Here is a 22203-nt window from a genome sequence, read left to right as displayed (position 1 = left end):
AGATGGATAAGGGACAATAATCAAAGTCAGTATAAATTGATCTGGAAAACAAGCACCGTAAGAAAGTCAGATGCCGGTTAGTGAGGGAGGTTTGAATGTAATTGATTTCGATGTAATGAACGGCACCCTTCAGTTGAGCTTCAAAATTTCCTCAGAAATAAACTTTCTGTTTTAGCTTTTCTTCTAAAAATTTTTTTTTTAATTTTTTTTTTTTTTTGAGGCATTGATTTCCTTTTAAAGTGTTATTTTGAGCCATGAAAATTAAAGTGTAAATGATCATCTTTCATTGTCAGGTATTATTATATTGGAAATTAACGTACAAACACAATTGTTCGGCACAGTTGTTCTTTGTGGAATAATAGGTTTATCCTTATTAAGAGGAAATGTGTGTTTTTCAGGACTGGATGGACAAAGGCGCCTGGTCCATTGCACTTATTATGGATGGAAATGGAAATTTCCTTGATGTTTTTTTTTTTTTTTAAATACAATATAACTTGTTCTCAGGAATTATATGTCTTTGATGAAAGCAGTTTTGGTTCAGCTGGTTAAAGCTGCACTGTGTTATTGACCAACATTAGGTTATCTAATCATCTCTGGTATTAATTTTACAGAGCAAAGCTGTAGAAGTAAGGTTTAAAGAACATTAGTAACACACATTTTCCCTTCTAAAGTAAAGAAGAGACCTCTTGTTTTTGTTTTTGCTTTTCCAGAAGATAAAGTGGTTTGAATTGGAACAAGATTTCTTTTTTTCCACTTCTACCAAAGGTAAATAAAATGTAATTCAAAATGATATTTATCCCTGTAAGGAGTTCCTCAGATTCAGATTCACTCTGGATTGTAATGAGTGCACCTTTCGTGAAGCAGAGTCATTGGAACATTGTTTTATTCATGCAAATTATCTGAAAAATACCTCTATGTTTGGTTAAGTTCGAAGTATGTAATACCTGACTTTGATTTTAAAACTGTGAAATATGTCTTTTTTTCGGAATTGTGATGTTGGTTAATATTTTGATTTTGGCTAATTGCTTCATTCATAAATGCAGATTTTTTGAAGAATGCAGATGAGTTTGTTGCAGTAGCTGAGGGAAATGTGTTCAGGATTGTGCGGAGCAAATCGATTATTGAGAAGAACACTTGTTCTGTCATCAAGTCTTTCAGCAGTTTTTGTTCTCAGCTAACGCATGTTTAACGCTTGTTAAATGAGGGTTTCGGGATATTTTGCATAACCACCAGATTCCCGTTATCGGTGTGATCTCGGTGTGTGTCGGACAGCTGCTGCAGTAACGCTCTGGAAACCGCGGACTGGAAGACACCAGAGCCGTTGAGAAAACTTGTTCGGCAGCATTTCACCAACTCGATTCTGATTACAGCACAGCTCCAGGGGAACATGGCTTTCCGACAACAGCTAGAACACAACTGTGGTTTCATGTCACTAGGAACATGATTCCTTGTAGCTTGCATTTTATGAAACGTAAACATATGGACACATTTGCATATATTTTACTGTTGGTCAAATTGGTCCAAAATGGTTCCTGATCCAGTCAAAACAAGAAAGATATCATCATTGTGACCACATGAAAACTTTTACATCTTCATCAAGTTGATTCATTTGTTTTACAAAGACAGAAAAGAAATATTGAAACAACTGGGCTGTGGAAAAAATATGGACGTTTGAGGCATTTATTTACACTGATGATGATGAACAAATACAAAGTGTGATGATGCAGGTCTTTATACAAAAATATAACATTTCAAATGTTTCTTGAGACAGTACTGTTGTTCTCTTGAGAGAGTGCACTTAAAGCTGCCTTCACATGTCAGGATGATCGCATTTACAAAATGTGCATGCACAACATCATGAAGTGGGAAACTAGATTTTCTTTGAGACCAGACTTTCCAGATTGGAGGATTTTCATTTTTTAAATAATTACATGCTCTTCATTTCCCTAGCTGCACTAGTGCTACATCCAGTCATTGTAGGGAGTTTCATTCTTCACATGCATTCATTTTTAGCAGATGCTTTCATCCAAAGTAAATTACAAATGAGGAAATTCAACAAGCGATTCATCTCAAGCAGGTAATAACATGAGAAGGAATAACAATACATTAGACTGAAATCCTTTACTTATTTTGGTATTCCCAGTCAAAAATGACCAGCCTATTAAACTGCTTGTAAATCTCTCTTTATACTATAATATTATCACCAATTATTGGATTCAATCTTTTGGTCAACTTGTTTTTTTTCTTTCAATTATACAGGTTTTGCATGTAAAGGTCCTGATGTACTTCAAGTGAGATTGAAGAATGAACTGGAGTGATGTCATTTCAAACTAAATCAGGTGAAAAGGAAGTTCGTGTGAAAACAGCTTGGAAAAGTTCACTCCAGCTGGTGAACACCTTTGGGGATCTATCATACACCAGGCGCAACGCAAGTTTCAGCCCAACGAACGCAGTTATCATTTTCACGCCCTGCACCACATCGTTTAAACAGTACATGCACTCACGCCCATCTGAAAACGAGGCGTGTTCAGCCAGTTGGATGATCGTATTTACAAAATGTATTTAAAAAATGTGCATGCACAACATCATAAAGGGTGATGACTGAGTTGCATAAACTTAGTAACTATATTAAGACTGTGTGTTAAGAACGAGTTTGACCAGCTTGCAGTTAATCAATGTTATTTTTCCAATTCCATTACACCAATATACCTTTTTATGCAATGGACTTTAAGAAATTAGAACCACTCTTCAAAAAAAAAAAAAAAACTGTCTTAACTTTTAAGACTAGTCTAAGTGCTTTATGCAACCGGCCCCTGGTGCATTGTTGGCGTGTTGCTATTTTGAGGCACCTGAAAACGACTGCGGTGCAATATTTTTGTTATTTAAGGAGCATGTTAGTAATATGAGAATGAGAATGCGCGTGCACTCTGCTTGTTAAACACACAGAGGGAGGTGCAGCAGCACACAAACAAGCAAATATTGTTAAAAGGATTACAATGTAAAAGATTATTATTGTGTGCATACAGATAAAAATGCTTTGGTGGAATCCGGCTTGTCCCGTAGATGGTCTGTTCGCACGCGCACGAGAAATTCCAGCATGTAAACAGCAAGCCGCCATGGTGCGAGCGCAACTGGCTTTTAAAGGCACTGGAAGATGAGACTCTGATTGGTTTATTGCACAATACGCCCAAAACATGGCCATTACTCATTAACCCTTTAACTGTCACCCCCACTTTTTTTTTTAGACAAGAAAATGCACTATCCAAACTTAAATGGTTGTAATTCAAGAATACTTTGGAGTATAGACATAATTGGCAGATTATTGTAGATGTGAACTATGATGATAACTTATGTAAGTGAAGCAGAAAAAAAGTTACAGTAGTTTAAGTTTATGAAAATGTAAAATGTAAAAATATAATATTTTATATTTTATATAAAATATATATTTTACAAAACAAGTTTTACTCTAAAGCTGAAAGGAAATCCAAGCCAAAAATCTGAACAGTTGTGTTCCAAATTTCAAAAAATGAGCTTTCAGTAAGATTTTGTTTGGGCGCAGTACCACACTTTTTCACTAGATGACAACCAAGCTCCATTACTGACCATATAAGGGCGCCTCCATTTCCATATATGGTTTGAGTGATCTGAACCACATATTTCCATAATTTTCATACAATTTATGAAGTAGACATCCTATATAGAAGTAGTATGGGAAGTTTGGCAGAATTTGATATGAATTCAGCCTCTAATAAACATAAAAATAACATGTATGTGGGTTATAGATCACCGCCACAATCATAAATGTTTTTTTTTTTTCTATTAAAAACATTTTCAGACCTTTTTTTCTCAAAAAAATTGAATGGATGTCATCTTTTGAAACAAACATGTTTCAACCAATCTTTAATGATTTTTCATGTTCATCACTATTTCAAAATAAAGGTCTGAACATGCCTTATGAGTATGAAAATATGCTTGTTGCAAATTGATAAATTACTGCTCCTCTGTATTTTGAAAATCAGTCACATAATATGTAAACTAGAGATTCTAAGCTTTAAAATGATATATAGTTTGTCAAAATTAGTTTAGGTTTAGTATAGAATATTACTGTTTTAAATATGTAATGGCAAACGTCCCACCTGTGGGACGGTGACAGTTAAGGGGTTAAGAGAATAGGGACAGCCCTTTTGGATCATGCGGCGGGCGCACCAACCATTTTTCCCATCCTTAAACTAGCAAAAGAGGATTCGGACAAGCCCTAAGTGCACCTGCGCCTTGAACTACTACTGCTCTGTGGCGATGATGTACCAGGTGGGTGTGGCTCTGAGGCTCCGCCTTCTTTGAGGTGTGATTGAATCAGTTCAGTCGGTCGAGGTCAGATGCGAGTGAAAACATGAACACCGGAGAGCCGCTTTATAGATGAAACTGAAGCTGTAACTCCAATTTAAAGCGACACTGACACTGTTGTTCATGTTTAATACTGTAAAGCTGCTGCTTTAAAGCAATCTACTGTATAAAGTGCTGTAGAAATAAACGTGACGTGACTGAAGAGCTGAATCTCAAACATCCACATCGCTATGATCAGAAGCAAAGGAAGATCCAAACATAACTGTGCTGTGAGAATATCAGGGCCGTAGTTTAGTGTCTCTTCCCCCTGCTGGACGGACTGTAATGCTTTGATCAGTCCGACGTCAGTTTCCGTCTGTGCATCAACAGGACTGCAGTACGGCCTCATCTGACCAGCATGCGGCTACAAATCCAGCGGCGTCTGTAGCTCCGGCACAGTCTTTTTCTTCGAACAGCTCTTTCTGGACGAGCACGACGATACAGCTTTACTTCGCCGCTTCTTTTGCCCCCACGTCTTTCGCTTTGTCCTGCTCGTTAACAATTTCTGCGAGAAGCTGGGAATGAATTTAGGGCTGTCCGTCGGCAGGGGAAGTTTCGCCTCTAGTCTGGGCGCGAGCTGACGCGACACACACAGCGACAGCGCTTTGGACAGGAGACGGGGCCAACATCGCCCTCCGGTCTTTCCAGTTGCGTCCTGCGAGCCGGTCAGGTCGTTTATTAAAGAGGGCAGGTCCTTCGGGAGACAGTACTTTCGGACGCACCGGAGTCGTTTCGGGATGCACGTGATGTTGTTGTTAAGACTCGGGAAGCAAAGCAGTCCAAATCCCCGGCCGTGGCAATCGCCGCGTATTCCCGTCCACAGACAGGAGAGCGCCGCGTTGAACACGGGAGCTGTGATCGAAGACGAATCCATTGGTTTCTCCATGCATTCTTCCTCACAGCACATCTGCTCCTCTTCTTCTTCTTCTTCAACAGCACTGTACAGCCCAGTCTTACAGAGTCTTTCGCTCTTCCTCCATCTCAGATAAGCCCGATGGGCGTCAGGGCTCCAGGCGATCAGGACGAGACCGCCGGCCTTCTGCACGGCCTGACACTGACCGTACAGCCACGGCACGGGTCCCAGCTGAGCCAGAGAGCACTCAGGGTGGCACTGCATCCACTGCGCCAGCCTCACGTCCATGCAGAGCTCCCCCTGCAGGCCAGAGGCCAAACTGCACACGGCGGCGATGTGCGCCGTATCATTAGACGAGCACACGAGCAGCACGGGCCGTCTTTCAGCGCTCCACCACACTGCAGAAACAAAGACATCTTTAGTCTTCCGAACAGAAATCAACCAGGGTCGTAAAAGCATTTTATAACATATTGACAAGTTCATTTCTGACACTGCTGTCTACAGCCAGAAGGATTATTCTCCTTATAGTGGACTTCAATGGCCTCCAAACGGTTGAAGGTCAATTGGTTAACCATTTGGAGTCCATTGAGGTCCACTATGTGGAGAAAAATCCTGGAATGTTTTCCTCAAAAACCTTCATTTATTTTCGACTGAAGAAAGAACATCTCGGATGACATGGGGGTGAGTAAATTATCAGGAAAATGTTTTTTAAAAGTGAACTAATCCTTTAAACTGGTGACAGGTTCATAGCTAACTACCTGAGTAACAAACACATCTGGTTCAAGTATTTTAATATAGCATGTTTCTGGCCTAAAATCAGTAAGAGATGTGTCCAGACTGACCTAATTTTCTTTTGAACAGCCAGCGTGTGAAGCAGAGCAGAAGCGCGACTGCAGCCAGAAGAGTCAGTGCAGCGCCGATGATGAGCCCCCATCGCCTGTGCGTCACTGTGGAGGTTCAGGATGAGCGTGACTTTATGTCCATCTGTCAGCAAGTGTGCACTAATGATGATGGATGCTTGTACTTACAGTCAGGGCAAATGATTCGTCTTCCATGGAGATCCAAGCGCCACACCTACAGACGGACAGGAGCAGGTCAGCTGACACGCTCAAACAGACTCACATGATATATGTTTACCACATACTGCATAATGTAAGCTATTGTTCAAAAGTTTGGGGGTCGGTGAGATTTTTTTAAAGTTTTCACCATTTATTTGATAAAAAAGTAAAAACTTTGAAATATTATTCCCATGTAAAATTTATATCCTGTGATCAAAGCTGAATTTTCAGCATCATTACTCCAGTCTTCAGTGTCACATGATCCTTCAGAAATCATTTGCTGCTCATTTCTGATTATTATCAATGTTGAAAACAGTTGTGCTGCTTCAGATTTCTCTGGAAACTGTCATACATTTTACTTTTAACATAGATTAACATAGTGACAAAGTGCGAACAGAAATCAAATGATACACTTGAAACTGGCTGGGAATGATGCATTACCTGCACACACAGTCCTGATGAGAGGAAGGGGAAGGGCAGGCTCAGCTCCGCCTCTGTGGCGCCCCCTTCCTGAGGAGAGGAGCATTGCAGGGTTTGAGTAATGTACTTTACCAGGATGATCGTCACACTGCAGGTTTATTTTCCCATCCTGACAGACTCACTGTACATTATAATGTTTATTACACAGCTACTCATCAAATTTGATTATTTAAATTATCATCATGTGAGAGGAAAAGAACAGACTAATCTGAGAGATGTGAATTTAGCACAGCTATGTAAATAAAATATACAGTTAAAATATATGATACAGTTTAGCACTTTTACAAAAATATTTGACTGTTATTGAAAATTAATGGAGCCAATTGAAAATGCATAAAAATGCACATTGTTGACTTGTATGACCTCGTAAAATTTGACATATTATTCTAATATCTACTATTTAAAAACGTATAAACTTGGTGTGTGCAAAATTATCATCAATGCATTGAGTTTTGTTATAAAAACTTCACTGTAACGATGCACAGAAATTAAATATTATTTTAGACTTTGTTAGGAATAACTATTACAATATTTGGGATTACATTTGCTCTACCTTCATATGGTATTGCTACTAAAACATTTCAACTTTTAAAATATTGGATAATATATTTAAAATATTTCAGAGATGTGAAAACATTAATGTAAGCAAATTTTTTCCCTATAATACACGACAAAGCACAAATGTGGCTGGCCAACTTTTCACATACGATACAATTTCTTTTCTCATGTACTAAATGCAAATACTACCTGAATCTCCAATTGCTTTTTAATTTGTACTGCAGTATGTGTCCATAAGCTATTTTTATGAGCATCTACAGACTTTAAACACAGCATTCTGTATAAACGTACAAGACTTTAAAACATATCGAATGGCCTTTCCAATGCCGATATTTAAAACAAGCCCAATATCGGCCTATATCGGCCAATATAACAATCAACCACTGAAATCAAATGGCCTTTCAATGCACTGTGAAAATAAAAGTCACAATTACATTACATTTTAGCCAATGTTGATATTTAAAAAAGCTAAATATCGGCAGATATCAGCCAACCACTAATATCGAATGACCTTTCCATGCACTGTCAAAATAAAAGTCCTACTTGTGACCCATCAGCCAATGCCGATATTTAAAAAAAGTCTAATTTCGGCAGATATCGGCCAATTTAATGATTAACCACTGATATCAAATGGCCTTTCCATGCACTGTCAAAACAAAAGCCCCACTTCCAACACATTGGCCAATGCCGATATTTTTAAAAAAAAGCCCAATATCGGCAGATATCGGCCAACACTGAGGTCAAACTCTAATATCGGGATGCCTTTCCATGAACTGTTAAAATCAAAGTCCCACTTATGACACATTGGTCAATGCCGACATTATGTGTATATATATATATATATTATATATATATATTATATATATATATTATATATATATTATATATATATTATATATATATTATATATATTATATATATATTATATATATATTATATATATATTATATATATATATATATATATATATATATATATATATATATATATATATATATATATATATATATATATATATATATATATAAGTCCAGTCCAAGAGTTTGGAACCACTAAGATTTTTAATGTTTTTAAAAGAAGTTTGGTCTGCTCACCAAGGCTACATTTATTTAATTAAAAATACAGTAAAAACAGTAATATTGTGAAATATTATTACAATTTAAAATAACTGTGTACTATTTAAATATATTTGACAAAGTAATTTATTCCTGTGATCAAAGCTGAATTTTCAGCATCATTACTCCAGTCTTCAGTGTCACATGATCCTTCAGAAATCATTCTGATATGATGATCTGCTGCTCAAGAAACATTTATTATTATTATTATTAATGTTAAAAACAGTTTTTTTCAGGATTCCTTGATGAATAGAAAGTTGAAAAGAACAGCATTTATCTGAAATACAAAGCTTCTGTAGCATTATACACTACCGTTCAAAAGTTTGGGGTCAGTAAGAATTTTTATTTTTATTTTTTTGAAAAGAAATTAAAGAAATGAATACTTTTATTCAGCAAGGATGCATTAAATCAACCAAAAGTGGCAGTAAAGACATTTATAATGTTATAAATAAAAAAAATATTGTACACAAATATTTTGTACAATTGTACACATTAAATGTTTCTTGAGCAGCAGATCAGCATATCAGAATGATTTCTGAAGGATCATGTGACACTGAAGACTGGAGTAATGATGCTGAAAATTCAGCTTTGATCACAGGAATAAATTACTTTGTCAAATATATTCAAATAGAAAACAGTAATTTTAAATTGTAATAATATTTCACAATATTACTGTTTTTACTGTATTTTTAATTAAATAAATGTAGCCTTGGTGAGCAGATGAAACTTCTTTTAAAAACATTAAAAATCTTAAACTTTTGGACTGTACTGTATATATATAATAATGGTTGATATATATCGGTCAACCACTAATATTGAATGGCCACCCCATGCACATGCAACATTTCAATGTCTTTGAGCAAAAGAACACACACAGGACAGGAAATCTATTACTAACCAGCTGACGTGAGATGACGTGTCCTCGAGACGCACACGTCTCTTTATGTCTGTCGCACAGCTGAGCAGCAAACGACGCGGCGACATTAGATGTCAGGTGCAGATGCAGATGCAGAGATCCAGGGACGAGCGTCACGCTCCACTCGGACCGGCCCTCTGAGAGAGACGGCACACATCAGAGACAGACAGGAAGACAGCAGCCATATGCTGCTATATAACAGGTTCTCACCTGACTCGAAGGGACAGAAGACTCGGTGACTGCCATTTAAAGAAAACTGCAATGCAAAAAGGTACGCACACATGAGAAACACAAACACACATTAATCAGGCATTAATGTGCGCTCGAGCGTGCATTACCTTCACACACATCTGAGGGTGTTTATCTACAGCAGACACATTATACTCCAGCTGAAAAAGCAAAGCGCATTGAGAACAGCGTTCAATACACGGTATTATAAATGCATTTGTCGTGTTTCCTACTTCTATGTGTCATGCTTGAATTATGTTGAATCGCTCCAACTGTTAAAAGTCATTTTTACACAAAATTTTACAAAAAAAGTTTAAATTTTAGAGTTCATAGTTGTGATCTATAGTTAAAATGTGATCGTCACATACCCGTTTTGCCCCATAGAGGGTGGCGTTGGGGGCGGGGACACAGTAGGAGTTCTGCGTGTGGATTCGCCAGCACAGAGAGACAGAGGGATCGGATTGGTCATCGGGACAGAGAGGCTCCCACTGCAGAACAGAGCCGAGAACTCTCGCTGAGCTGGAGGACAAGACGTCACCGCCATCTGCAGGAAGGAGATGAAACTGTCAAACACATGCAAACTACCTAGACTAGAAGAAAATCTCTCATTCCACAGGCGTAATGGTTTTTATACTGTACAAACCATATTTTCTATTGCCCTACACCAACCCTACCCATAATCCTACCCATCACAGCAAACTTTCTGCATTTTTACATTTAATAAAACATTGTTTAGTATGTTTGTTGTTTCAATGTTTTCCTCATAAAACATGTTTACGTCGTAATACCAGTGTAATACCCATGACATTATACACATGTGTCCTCGTAAATCATGAAAACACACACACACACACACACACACGTATTAACTGACTCACGTGGCAGTATTCTCTTCTTTAAGGGACACTGTGTGTTTCTTCTTACATCAATGCCTGTAAACCACAACTGTGAACACAGAATAATGCAGATGTTATACATCACCAAGGTCAGAAATAAAACAAAACAAAAAAAGTGAATCCAGCAGTCACGCACACCTGCACACAGACACAAGGAATCAGGTGCGGGAAGCTCAGATCAACGGTTTGATTGACAGTCGTGTTAATCTGCAACACAAACACAATGTTATAGTAAGATTTAGGGCATTTTCAGACCTGTAGATCATTTGTTAAAATGGTTTTGTAAACTAAACTCTGTTTTGTTTGACAAAAAAAACTGTACCTTTCCAAAATATCTCAGCTGAACACACTCTGGGAATGAATGTTTGTAGCACAGGCTGATCTTCACCATCTGACCCGTGTTCATGCGTACAGTGAGGCGTTTCTCACGCTCGTCCACGCTGACTCTGGCTTCCGGCACTGGATCCTCATCGCCTGCTGAAACACAGCAGATGTAAATACACACTCTCTGGTGTTATGGTGCAGATGTTGGTCATTTATAGAGAGAGAGACACCTGTGAGCTGGACCATGTGAGATCCACTGATCAGCAGGTGACCGTCTCTGTGAACACGCGCTGTGACGGTGGAGCCGGACCGCGCCGGGAAACAGTCGTACCGCAGGATCCACTGGAGGGCGACAGAGACACACTTACAAACACTGAAAACAGCTTGAGTGAAATACAAAGAAAACTTAATGCAATTACAATAAATCCAACAAAGAGAGAAAGTGGCAAGGACTTTAAACGTTTACAAAGCTTTTTGTTCTCGGATTTGGAGAACACCATCAATTCCTTTTGGAAAAGTAGGAGGATTTAAAACAAAATCTGCGTTTGTGTAATAAATGGTTGGCCAAAACTGCAGTATTATTAACTAAAAACATCCAAATTCAGAGTGAAAGCCATATGTTATCCACCTTTTCCCTACACCCCATGACGCTTTGCATGAATTATGGGTGTAATTTCCTTTAAACTGTAAGTAATTAGTGAAAGGTTTGCTCTGTGAACACGGTGTAATTTTCAAAAACTGGCTTATTCTACTCACCCTTCAACTATTGAACATTAGAAGTGTAAAAGCATTAATAAATTACTACAGCAGACCATGAATAACCTTTGAATATTTCCAACCCATGCAATATTTAGTTACACTTTACTTTAAGGTGTCTTTGTTACACTGTAATTATATATCCAAGTACTGAGTAATATTAAGTAACTACATGTACTTACTATATGTTTAGGATTTGATTTGTTTTAGGGTTTGTTGCATGTAATTATGCATAATTTATAGTTATTACTATATTAACTACATGTAACATATGTAACAATGACACTGTAAAATAAAGTGTTACCCAATATCACTGACGTGTTAAATATCACTGTATCATGTAACACACTGACTTAATCAAAAATGTTTATTAATGAATATTGATCGATAATATTTTAAAGTGATTTCTGTCATTTTGACAGACAATAAATATTATATTTACCTGCTCTAGAATAACTCCAGTAAACACTGCTAATATGATTAGGAGTGAAAAGAGTTACATTTTAAAAACAAAATTACATTTTAAAGCCTCTGTGAAAACAAACCTGGAAAGAGACGTGAGGATTTGAGGAGAAAAATGAGAGATTCTCAGTGCATTCCAGTGAATTATTCATGGGATATACACCAGCGCTCAAAAGTTTGGGATCGGTAAGATTTTTAATGTTTTTAAAAGAAGTTTCATCTGCTCACCAAGGCTACATTTATTTAATTAAAAATACAGTAAAAACAGTAATATTGTGAAATATTATTACAATTTAAAATAACTGTTTTCTATTTGAATATATTTGACAAAGTAATTTATTCCTGTGATCAAAGCTGAATTTTCAGCATCATTACTCCAGTCTTCAGTGTCACATGATCCTTCAGAAATCATTCTAATATGATGATCTGCTGCTCAAGAAACATTCATTATTATTATTAATGTTAAAAACAGTTTTTTTCAGGATTCCTTGATGAATAGAAAGTTGAAAAGAACAGCATTTATCTGAAATACAAAGCTTCTGTAGCATTATACACTACCGTTCAAAAGTTTGGGGTCAGTAAGAATTTTTATTTTTATTTTTTTGAAAAGAAATTAAAGAAATGAATACTTTTATTCAGCAAGGATGCATTAAATCAATCAAAAGTGGCAGTAAAGACATTTATAATATTACAAAAGATTAGATTTCAGATAAACACTGTTCTTTTGAACTTTCTATTCATCAAATAATCCTGAAAAAAAATATTGCACACAAATATTTTGTACAATTGTACACATTAAATGTTTCTTGAGCAGCAGATCATCATATTAGAATGATTTCTGAAGGATCATGTGACACTGAAGACTGGAGTAATGATGCTGAAAATTCAGCTTTGATCACAGAAATAAATTACTTTGTCAAATATATTCAAATAGAAAACAGTAATTTTAAATTGTAATAATATTTCACAATATTACTGTTTTTACTGTATTTTTAATTAAATAAATGTAGCCTTGGTGAGCAGACGAAACTTCTTTTAAAAACATTAAAAATCTTAGTGGTTCCAAACTTTTGAGCGCTGGTGTATATTGTAAATCAAATCTTATGTATAGACCACAAATGTGCAGTATAGGATGTATTTTTTCAGCAGAATACAGAGGGAAAAGAATGTAATCATGGAAAAGAAAGCAGAGAGTGCCACAGATATTCCTCTTACACCACATCACAGGAAAATACCAAGCGTTACGTTATTCTCATGGAGGAAATTTACACTCATTCAGTCAAACTAATGGATTGTAGTGCAACTTTATGACTGGTGTCAGTCTTTATGAGTGAAACTTCCTGAAACCAGAAGGGCCTTCCATAACCTAACACAGTCGGCTCATCAGGAAAAAGGTGGATCGGAAGGCCCAGAATTTATTTATCTATTTAGAAATTTTGCCCCGATAAAATAAATGTGAAGTTGCACTCGTTCAGTCTGAGAAGCTCAAGGATAAATGTCATTAAACACAGATAAAGAAACGCACGCATTCACTCACAAAGGCCTGATGGGACGTCATGTTCATTTCACGCGTCTGAATTCTTGCTTTGTGACGCTGAAACAGCAGATCATCGCTGCAGCTGTTGATACACTGGTGAAGAAGAAAACACAATCATTATAAAGACATAAAATCTGTTAAATGTATTATTTATTTTATACAGTTTTTCCTCTAGACGTGCCCTGGACCCCTGCTATAAACCAATCAACAGCATCCATGTGATTCACACATAAGTCACAGGTCTAATTGCAGACGAAAACAATGACTATCGCAAATAACAGAACACAGCTAACCATACAGCTACACATCTAGTCAAGCAAAACACAGGTTTATCAACAAAAGCAGACACTTTTCTGGTGTGTTCTGCAGAACATTAATCATCAGTCTCAGCCGTTTCTGAGGCAAATCTGCACCGTTCAGCCTTCAAACTCATGAACAAAACACACAAAGTGAAAGGAAGTGTGCATCAGATTACATAAAGACCAGCTCCACTAGCAAAAATAACACGTGGTTAGTGCTTTTTGTGAAGCGAATCTCTTGCAAACAAATTTACAACAAAATGTTGAGTTCTTAACACATTATAGTCCTTCACGTCAGGCCAGCTGATGATACCTAGAATATCAAAATCAATAAATTATAATAATGAGTCTTTAATCACCTATATTTAAGCACTCAAACACACATATAAAGCTTGCCACAGCACACCCGCACACGTCATGATTATGAATGTACATTTGAATAATTTATTGATCATGTTTCCATATGGATTACATAACCTGAGAATATTTGTTGACAATCACTTGACATTTCAAGTTTTCTATAGAAATATTCCTCATGTCTGTGAGGCAAGTAAACACTGAGTTTTGGTTCATTTTTGTGACGCGCTCAAGTTCAGGGAGACCGAGACGGCAGAAAGCGCATCCTGTTTGTTTTCTTTATTTTGCAAAAGCACAGTGTTTTGTAGTTATTGTGAGTTTAATAAAATAAAGTTTTGAATGATGTATTACTCTTATCTGTGACAGAGTATTTTAAGTTGTTTCTGCTGTCATCTTTAGTACCATATCACGCCATGTTCCGCACAAACACTTGGATGCGTGTCTAATAATAGCGCACATTTATCTAGGTTAATGTTTGAGCGAGCAGCTCTAAGTTTCTACTCCTTACATGATTCAAATGAGAAGACCTGATATCCAGGCCCTGAATCAAACCCAGTCTTTCCTCTGGTCTAGTCTCGCAGACCCAAACTAAACCTCATGAAGAAAGGTGAGACTTACCCAGAGAACACTGCTCCGTTTCCACACGAGTAGGAGCAGCGTGTAGGAGTCTCCGGTTTCAGAGTCACTGAAGTCGATCGTCAGGGTTTCATTTCCCACTTCAAACAGAGGACAGAACAGATGAAGTCAGTCAGTTATGAGGAGCTGTAATCACCGGTGAGGCTAACCGTGGACGTGTACGTACTCAGAGGACGGACACACAGCCGCAGGCGGACACACGCGTCCTGCTGGAGGGGAGCGGTGTGGAGTCTGAGCTGAGGCAGGTGCCGATCTTCAGGACAACACATGAGAAACAGAGAGTTCACATGACAGATAGTGATCTCTAGCAGAGGTGTGACAAGATCTCGAAACGTGACATTTGTCATTGAGGTGAAATCCGTCTCGCGATATCATCATGATGGGGTTGAGTTCATGGGAAAACCTTTCAGTGTCAGTGCTTGCATTATATTGTTCTGTCAATAAAATATACATGCGCTGCAGGTTTCAGAGTGAACCGTGATGCTTATTTACGGTCAACTGTTCCGGTGGCTCCGTTCACACACAAACTCAGTGTCTGCGTGTGCTGTTTGTTCGGGTTTCCAATAAAGTGCATTTGGGAACGCATATGAAGTCTGACGCGATCTGTGTTATATAGTTGAACTGTTATCATTTACACTCAACAAACTCATCTCTGCATATGCTGTGAGTTTGGGTTGCTTATAACGTTCATCTGGGAACAAAACATGTGGCATTTCCCATGCCAACGCAGGAGAATACGTCAATGTTTCTAAATATTATTCATCACGATTTCAAAATAAAAGTTTAAACCCTCGCTCTGAGTTTTTTGATGTCCAAATGTTCTTGTTCAAGAAATTACAGTGACTGTAGCGTTTCTATCATAAAGAAGTGGCCTAATATTAAAGATGTGGATGTCGTTGTCGGATGATAAATGTCGTTTGGCCAGTATTAAACAAGGATTTGATCTGCTGTAAAGTGTAACAACAACAACAATCACCAGCGCCCTCTGCAGGCATTAGTTATAACACATCATGCAGTTGATTATGTTTATTTTATGTCCACTGCATTAGCTGTTTTAACAGTGTTGTTCAATAAAACCAGATTACTTGCTTTTGATAATTTATTTGAACCAATTAATATTGTCTTATTGTTATGATATATGTCATTTTAAAGGCTATTGTTCACTTAGGTCTATTTTTATTATAGAAAATAAAAATATGATTAATCATCAAAATAATCGACTGATTACCAAAAGAATCGTTAGTCGCAGCTCTAGATTACAACAAAAACATTCAAACATTTTGAAATGCACCTGCATTTTTTGCATTTTGTGACTTTCAGTCAAATAAAAGACTAGTTTACCTGTAATATATTTTGTCATTAAAGTTTTCTTAACCCTTGTGCGGTCTTCCTTTGGGAAGTACACTCAGGGTCTTCGGGGTCTCCACAGACCCCAGGCAACAAAATGCAATTTTTTAACAAAATTCTTGTTTTGGTTTTTTTTTTAAAACAAATGTAATTTTATTCTGTTTATTAATGTTTTTACTCCATGTTTGTGCAGTTTTTGGAGGATTTATCATATTTTTTTTAAATGTATATAAATAAATTAAAAAATATTTTTTTAAATAGGTTATGCAAAAACAGCTTTTTATGTAAAATTCATTTTATAAAAGACCCACATTTCTAAATTTCATTCATGGGGATAACATGGATAATTTGACATGGTTTAGTGTGAGATTTTTGCCCATCTTTTGAAAATGCAGTTTTAAAAGTAAAAAAAATATCATTTATACCAGTAGATGGCAGCAGAGCTCCACTATTTGCTATGTGTTATTTGACTGACTGAAAGACTCTTTTCACAAGTATTCTTCAGTTGGATTCATATCTAAATATTCTGAAATCACAATTATAACAATAAGGCTACTTTTTGTCAAAGTTTAATATTTATTGTAATGAAAAAAATCAGTTTTTCAATATTGTTACATTATGATGAGACCCCACTTAGAAAATGAACAAAATTCATCCTCAATTTTTGAAAAACTTATTTTTTTCAGTACAAAAAAAAATGCTAAACTTTGAAAAAAACAAAAAGTAATTTTTATTGTCTTTAATTGTCATAACTGTAATTTCAGAATATTTAGATATGAATCCAACTGAAAAATTCTTGTGAAAAGAGTCTTTCAGTCAGTCAAATAACACATAGCAAATAGTGGAGCTCTGCTGCCATCTACTGGTAAAAGTGATATTTTTTTTTACTTTTAAAACTGTATTTTCCAAAACATGGGCAAAAATCTCACACTAAACCATGTCAAATTATCCATGTTATCCCCATGAATGAAAGTTAGAAATGTGGGTCTTTTATAAAGTGAATTTTACATAAAGAGCTGTTTTTGTATAAAAAAATATTTATTTATTTATATAAATTTAAAAGATATGAAGAAATCCTCCAAAAACTGCACAAATATGAAGTAAAAACATTAATAAACAGAGTAAAATTACATTTGTTTTTTTAAAAAACAATTATTTTGTTACAAAATTACATTTTGTTGCCTGGGGTCTGTGGAGACCCTAAAGACCCTGAGTGTGACCCTTTTTTTACAATAACATATAAACAAGATATCACTCCAATTTGTTTTTTCTTTGTAGATCTAGAAAGTGTTAACAACTGTACAAAGTTTCATGCCATTTGGACAAAGAGAACTTTTTTTTAAATTTTATTTGAGCAAACATCGTTTGGGGTCTGCGCAGACCCCAAAAACCCTATAAGGGTTAAAAAGAGTATTAAAATATCGTCTCATCTCATGAACCCGGTATTGTGTATCGTCTCGTCTCGTGAACTGATCGTCACACCCCTAATCTGTAATGATCACAATTATACTGTTCACATTTAATGTCAACTAAACACATGCATGTTTGTGAAGTGGCCAATGAAGGAGAAACCCACATTCAAAGTCAACATGAAATTGCAGGATTTCAGAAATCTGATGAATGCACCACATTCAACAGCAAATACTGACTTTGATATTATTACTGTTTCATAAATCATCAATCAGGAGTCAGAAATCATAAGATTAATCACAATTATTATACTCTTTTGACAGCCCTAGTTCATTTAGCAGAAATCTAAGAGTGGAAAGAAAGACAAAACGATTAAAGATACTTTCAAGTAAAAATTCTGCAGTAACTTATTTTGACATTAGTATGATGATGATGATGATGATGATGATTTAAAAGCTGATTCTTTGGGGGTCTTTAGTGTCAAAAACTTAAAATCCACAGACCTGGGTGAAGTCAGTCAGCCAAAACATTGTGTCAATATCAGAAGATAGTTCAAAATAAAACCAGGAACTTGTATTTAACCTGTTAACTGTCAGTGTAGCCATATTTTAGTAACACAGTGTCATTCATAAACTGAAACACTCAAAATTCATCCTGGGAAAAACAGTTTTGAAATTGGACATTGTGTAACAATGGAAACGGCACCTTGAACCCTTTAGCGGCTCAATTTTTGTGACATCAAGATAACTCCACAACACGACATGTGGCTATTTATTTTGTATAAAATCATGAATACGTTCAAAAAGGCAGTGACAGTTAACAGGTTAAAAATTAATGTAGAACGTGTTGAAACACAAAATACTTCTCTGAATGTCCCACACTACAGCCCCGAACACAACTAAATCAACAATGTAGATGTTGTGAAATGATGTATTGTGTAATTACTCACCAGCACCACGCCATTCCTTCAGAGAGAGAGAGAGAGAGAGAGAGAGAGAGAGAGAGAGAGAGAGAGAGAGAGAGAGAGAGAGAGAGAGAGAGAGAGAGAGAGAGAGAGAGAGAGAGAGAGAGAGAGAGAGAGAGAGAGAGAGAGAGAGAGAGAGAGAGAGAGAGAGAGTTTTAGTGTGTTCAGTCTCAGATATCTAAACACACAAGCATCTTTACAGAGAAACATCAATGTCAGCTGAACAATGTGTGTGCATCAAGTTAACAGCACCATGTGTGTGACGTCAAGAGATCAAATGTACATCTGCGCCATTTCATTTATCTCTTTTGTTTCCATTTTGTCCTTTCTCATTCATCAACTGTTTCCTTTTCATTTTATGGTGACAGATTTTGGCACATCAGATGAAGCTGAGATCTTCTGATGGGAAAGACATCTAACACAGCGCATCTACATTCAGGCTATTATATATTCACAATACAGCTTAACATTTAACGCCTTATTGCGTTTATTAATTCATGCTAAAATATAATGAAACACATTCATGAAGCTTGAAGACAGACATGAACGATATAAAGCTGCACTGAAACAATATGAACTGTGAAAATAAGTCATGAATGTTGCTCTGAACTGACATTTCAAAGGGTTTATTATTTTATCTTTACGTTTGCCAGTTTTCTTCCCAACACAAACAAGAGATTTAAATAAAAACAGCAGAGCTGAGAATGAGACACACGTACAACACAATCCTCCTCAAATTAACAATAATCGCTCTAAAGTGTCGGACGACACACCAGAAAATGTCAAATGTGCTTTTGTCAGATTTTGTTAATGTTTTTGAAAGAGTCTCTTCTTCTCACTACGGCTGCATTTATTTGATACAGTAAATATTGTGAAATATTATTGCAATTTTAAATAGCTGTTTTCTATGTGAATATATTGTAATTTATTTTTAGTCCAAACTTTTGAATGGTATATAGTTGTCTTGCCTAATATTTTGACAATGAACAAACAATTTAAAAGCGTCTTAAACTGTGTGAACGGTTTCAGCGTATGATCACAATAAAGCACTTTCATGACTGATTCGATGGTTTTTATCAAGGCTAAAGTCTCTCCGTCGGCCTGAATGAAAGGGTTTCACACAGACAGCGGCGTCAGATCATCATTTATCTCAGCAGAAGTTGGATCCATGACGGAACAGGAACCACAGTTCACTCTGAACGAACACAGACGCAAACAGAGCCGCAGCGTTCGGCCTCTCCAAACTCACAACGACAGCAGATCGAGCTCACTGCAAACACGACACGTTTACACATGGACAAATAAACAGATATAAATTTGATCTGCAATGTCTACAGCACATGCAAATTCAATTTCCATGATAGGGCAGTTAGTGTTGGAGATGGATTGCTCTCGGTGTCGAATGCGTCATTTACAGCTAATCTATGCAACGAGATCACATGAGGGTACCAAAGCATAAATACAGCCAAAGACTTTCCCCAAGGACACGGAAAAAATACTGAGCTTGTACACTCTTAATAATAAAGGTTCCTTATTGATGGTTATTGATGCACTGATATTTCATGAAGATCCTTTAACATCCACAGAATCATTCCGAGGTTCTTTAGATGATTAAAATGTTTCTGATCACTGAAAGGTTGTTTGGGGAAGCAGAAATGCTTCTTCTCTGGCATCACTGTGATTTTTAAGAGTGAATGTGCTCTTGTTCAGAAAGAGATGAATTATACTGTGTTCATATAGAGAGAAGCAGAAACGGCTGATTCTACTGACGCTGTGTTCATATAAAACATTTAGTGAGCTTCACGCTGTTTTCACACAGTTTACGGGCATCACATACATCACATAGTGAGGTTGATTTGATTTGATTTGATTTGACTGGGGTTCGGTTCATATGACCTCTGGATGTTGATCCAAACCAGACAAATGTGCAATGAACATTGTGTCTCTAAATCAAATGCAACGAAACAGGAAACATGTTCTCATTCTCAGTCGTTAGTTAGACGCAAACCGACCGCGGTTCTGACCAAAAACTACGTGAAAGTGTGAAGAGACGGGCATGGAGGAACTGAACTCGGGTTGGAAACATGCAATCCGACCATCAGTGTGAAAACACTCTAAATCAACATAAAGAGAGCATTACAAAGTCAAGTTCAGATTAATAATAATCAATAATAACATGATTTGTGCACCGTGTGTTTGCTGAGGTTATATTTTCATCTTCAAATGTTGCAAATTGAAGTTAGTGTTGGTGTTTTGTAAAAGGCTGATCCGGATGAAAGCGCATGAACATGTCCAACAGATATTTAATTAGTGTAAAAGTATTTTAACACATGATGTGTTTACGAGGTCTCGAACATTCATTGTGAAAATAAAGGACAGTAATGCGTTTCTACTTTCAGAATGAATGCTCTTACCTGTTATATGCTATTTATAATTTAGTGATTTACACAATCTCTCTGCTTTCAAACTATAGACAAAGTTGTTTGTTTGTTTTATGCAGCATTCATATTTTAAATCTTTTAATCTGTAGCATAGCCTACGTTCATTTACATTCAGCTCTATACGAATTCAGCCAGAAAGTAAAGGGGGAATTTGAAGATCAAAACCTCCCCTTCATTTTCCTCTCGGATTTACTCATGTTGACTCGCCCTGAGTGACTAGAAACAGCTCTGATAATATGAGATTATATTTAAATGCTTTCATATGTGAAGTTCATGTTCAATCGCTGACTGAAGCTCCTCTGAAGATCCAGTTTAACAGAGTAATAGTACAAAATATTTGGGTCTGTGTCTGAACAAAAGCATCATTGCTAGTTTTAAATATAATCATCATAAAACCTGTGAAATATTGCAAATTATGTACAGTGACTAAAAAAAGTCAGATAAATCAAAAGTCTCATGTGTGCCATCACTGCTCCAGCTCAATGATTTCAGAAAAGTAGTCATCAAAATTTCAGATTTAAAGGTGATTTTGTCCAAAGTTTGACTGTAAGTATAAATATAGATAAGAAATATTTATATAGAAACAGGTTTGTGTTGATTTAGGCACACTCAGGCGTTAAATCCTTAAAAAGTTGAATAGTTTAATGTGGAACAACAGTTGTTGTGTATTATTCATTTACCTGTAAACACACGGGCTCTTACCACAGACTGACTATAATAACACTTTAATGCTGAAAACTGTAAGTCACTGTACTGTAAGTTCAGGAGAAATCACTCACCTCTCGGACTCTGAGAATATCCCGACGGACGATCTTTACGCACATCGACCATTTAAACACAACAAACAGCAACACGACATGAGCTAGAAATGACGGTCTGTACATGGCCGCAGATTAAAAACATTAACCTATTTTAATGTGTACATTATCCACCGCTTAGGAGAGGCAGAAGCGCGTGAGACTTCTGGTGTGTGTGTGTGTGTGTGTGTGTGTGTGTGTGAGCGCGCGGTGGGCGGACGGGATTTGGTGACGCAAATCACCGGAATTCCGGCGCCTCGTTCAAAAGGTCACCGACTTCCGCGTTAATTAAAATTCATTTGCATATATGCATTTAACTGATGCTTTTACCCAAAGCACACTCAGGCTATACATTAACATTCCTGAACTCGACTGCATTCAACTGT

At 36.6% G+C, this 22203-nt stretch overlaps 1 protein-coding gene across 2 annotated transcripts; it reads right to left on the bottom strand.

The window, feature by feature from the left end:
• Positions 1–1657: 1657 nt before the first annotated feature.
• LOC137027402 (interleukin-17 receptor C) lies at positions 1658–21981 on the bottom strand. 2 transcript variants are annotated; one of them, XM_067395566.1, is made up of 17 exons: positions 21800–21981; positions 18565–18580; positions 15025–15111; positions 14841–14938; positions 13567–13659; positions 11042–11153; positions 10810–10964; positions 10626–10694; positions 10470–10536; positions 9960–10135; positions 9702–9752; positions 9574–9619; positions 9346–9500; positions 6736–6804; positions 6265–6310; positions 6079–6183; positions 1658–5634 (listed from the first exon to the last, which is right to left on the bottom strand). In XM_067395566.1, exons 1-17 carry the CDS (start codon positions 21902–21904, stop codon positions 4748–4750), a joined length of 2337 nt encoding a protein of 778 aa, XP_067251667.1. In that variant the 5' UTR covers positions 21905–21981; the 3' UTR covers positions 1658–4747. The 2 variants fall into 2 exon arrangements, with proteins under 2 accessions (XP_067251667.1, XP_067251668.1); XM_067395567.1 differs by having other exon boundaries at positions 10810–10961.
• Positions 21982–22203: the final 222 nt, after the last annotated feature.

The sequence above is a fragment of the Chanodichthys erythropterus genome, chromosome 9 (genome assembly GCF_024489055.1).
Source record: "Chanodichthys erythropterus isolate Z2021 chromosome 9, ASM2448905v1, whole genome shotgun sequence".
In the NCBI taxonomy this organism is placed as follows: domain Eukaryota; kingdom Metazoa; phylum Chordata; class Actinopteri; order Cypriniformes; family Xenocyprididae; genus Chanodichthys; species Chanodichthys erythropterus.
This window is presented reverse-complemented; position numbering and strand designations above follow the sequence as displayed.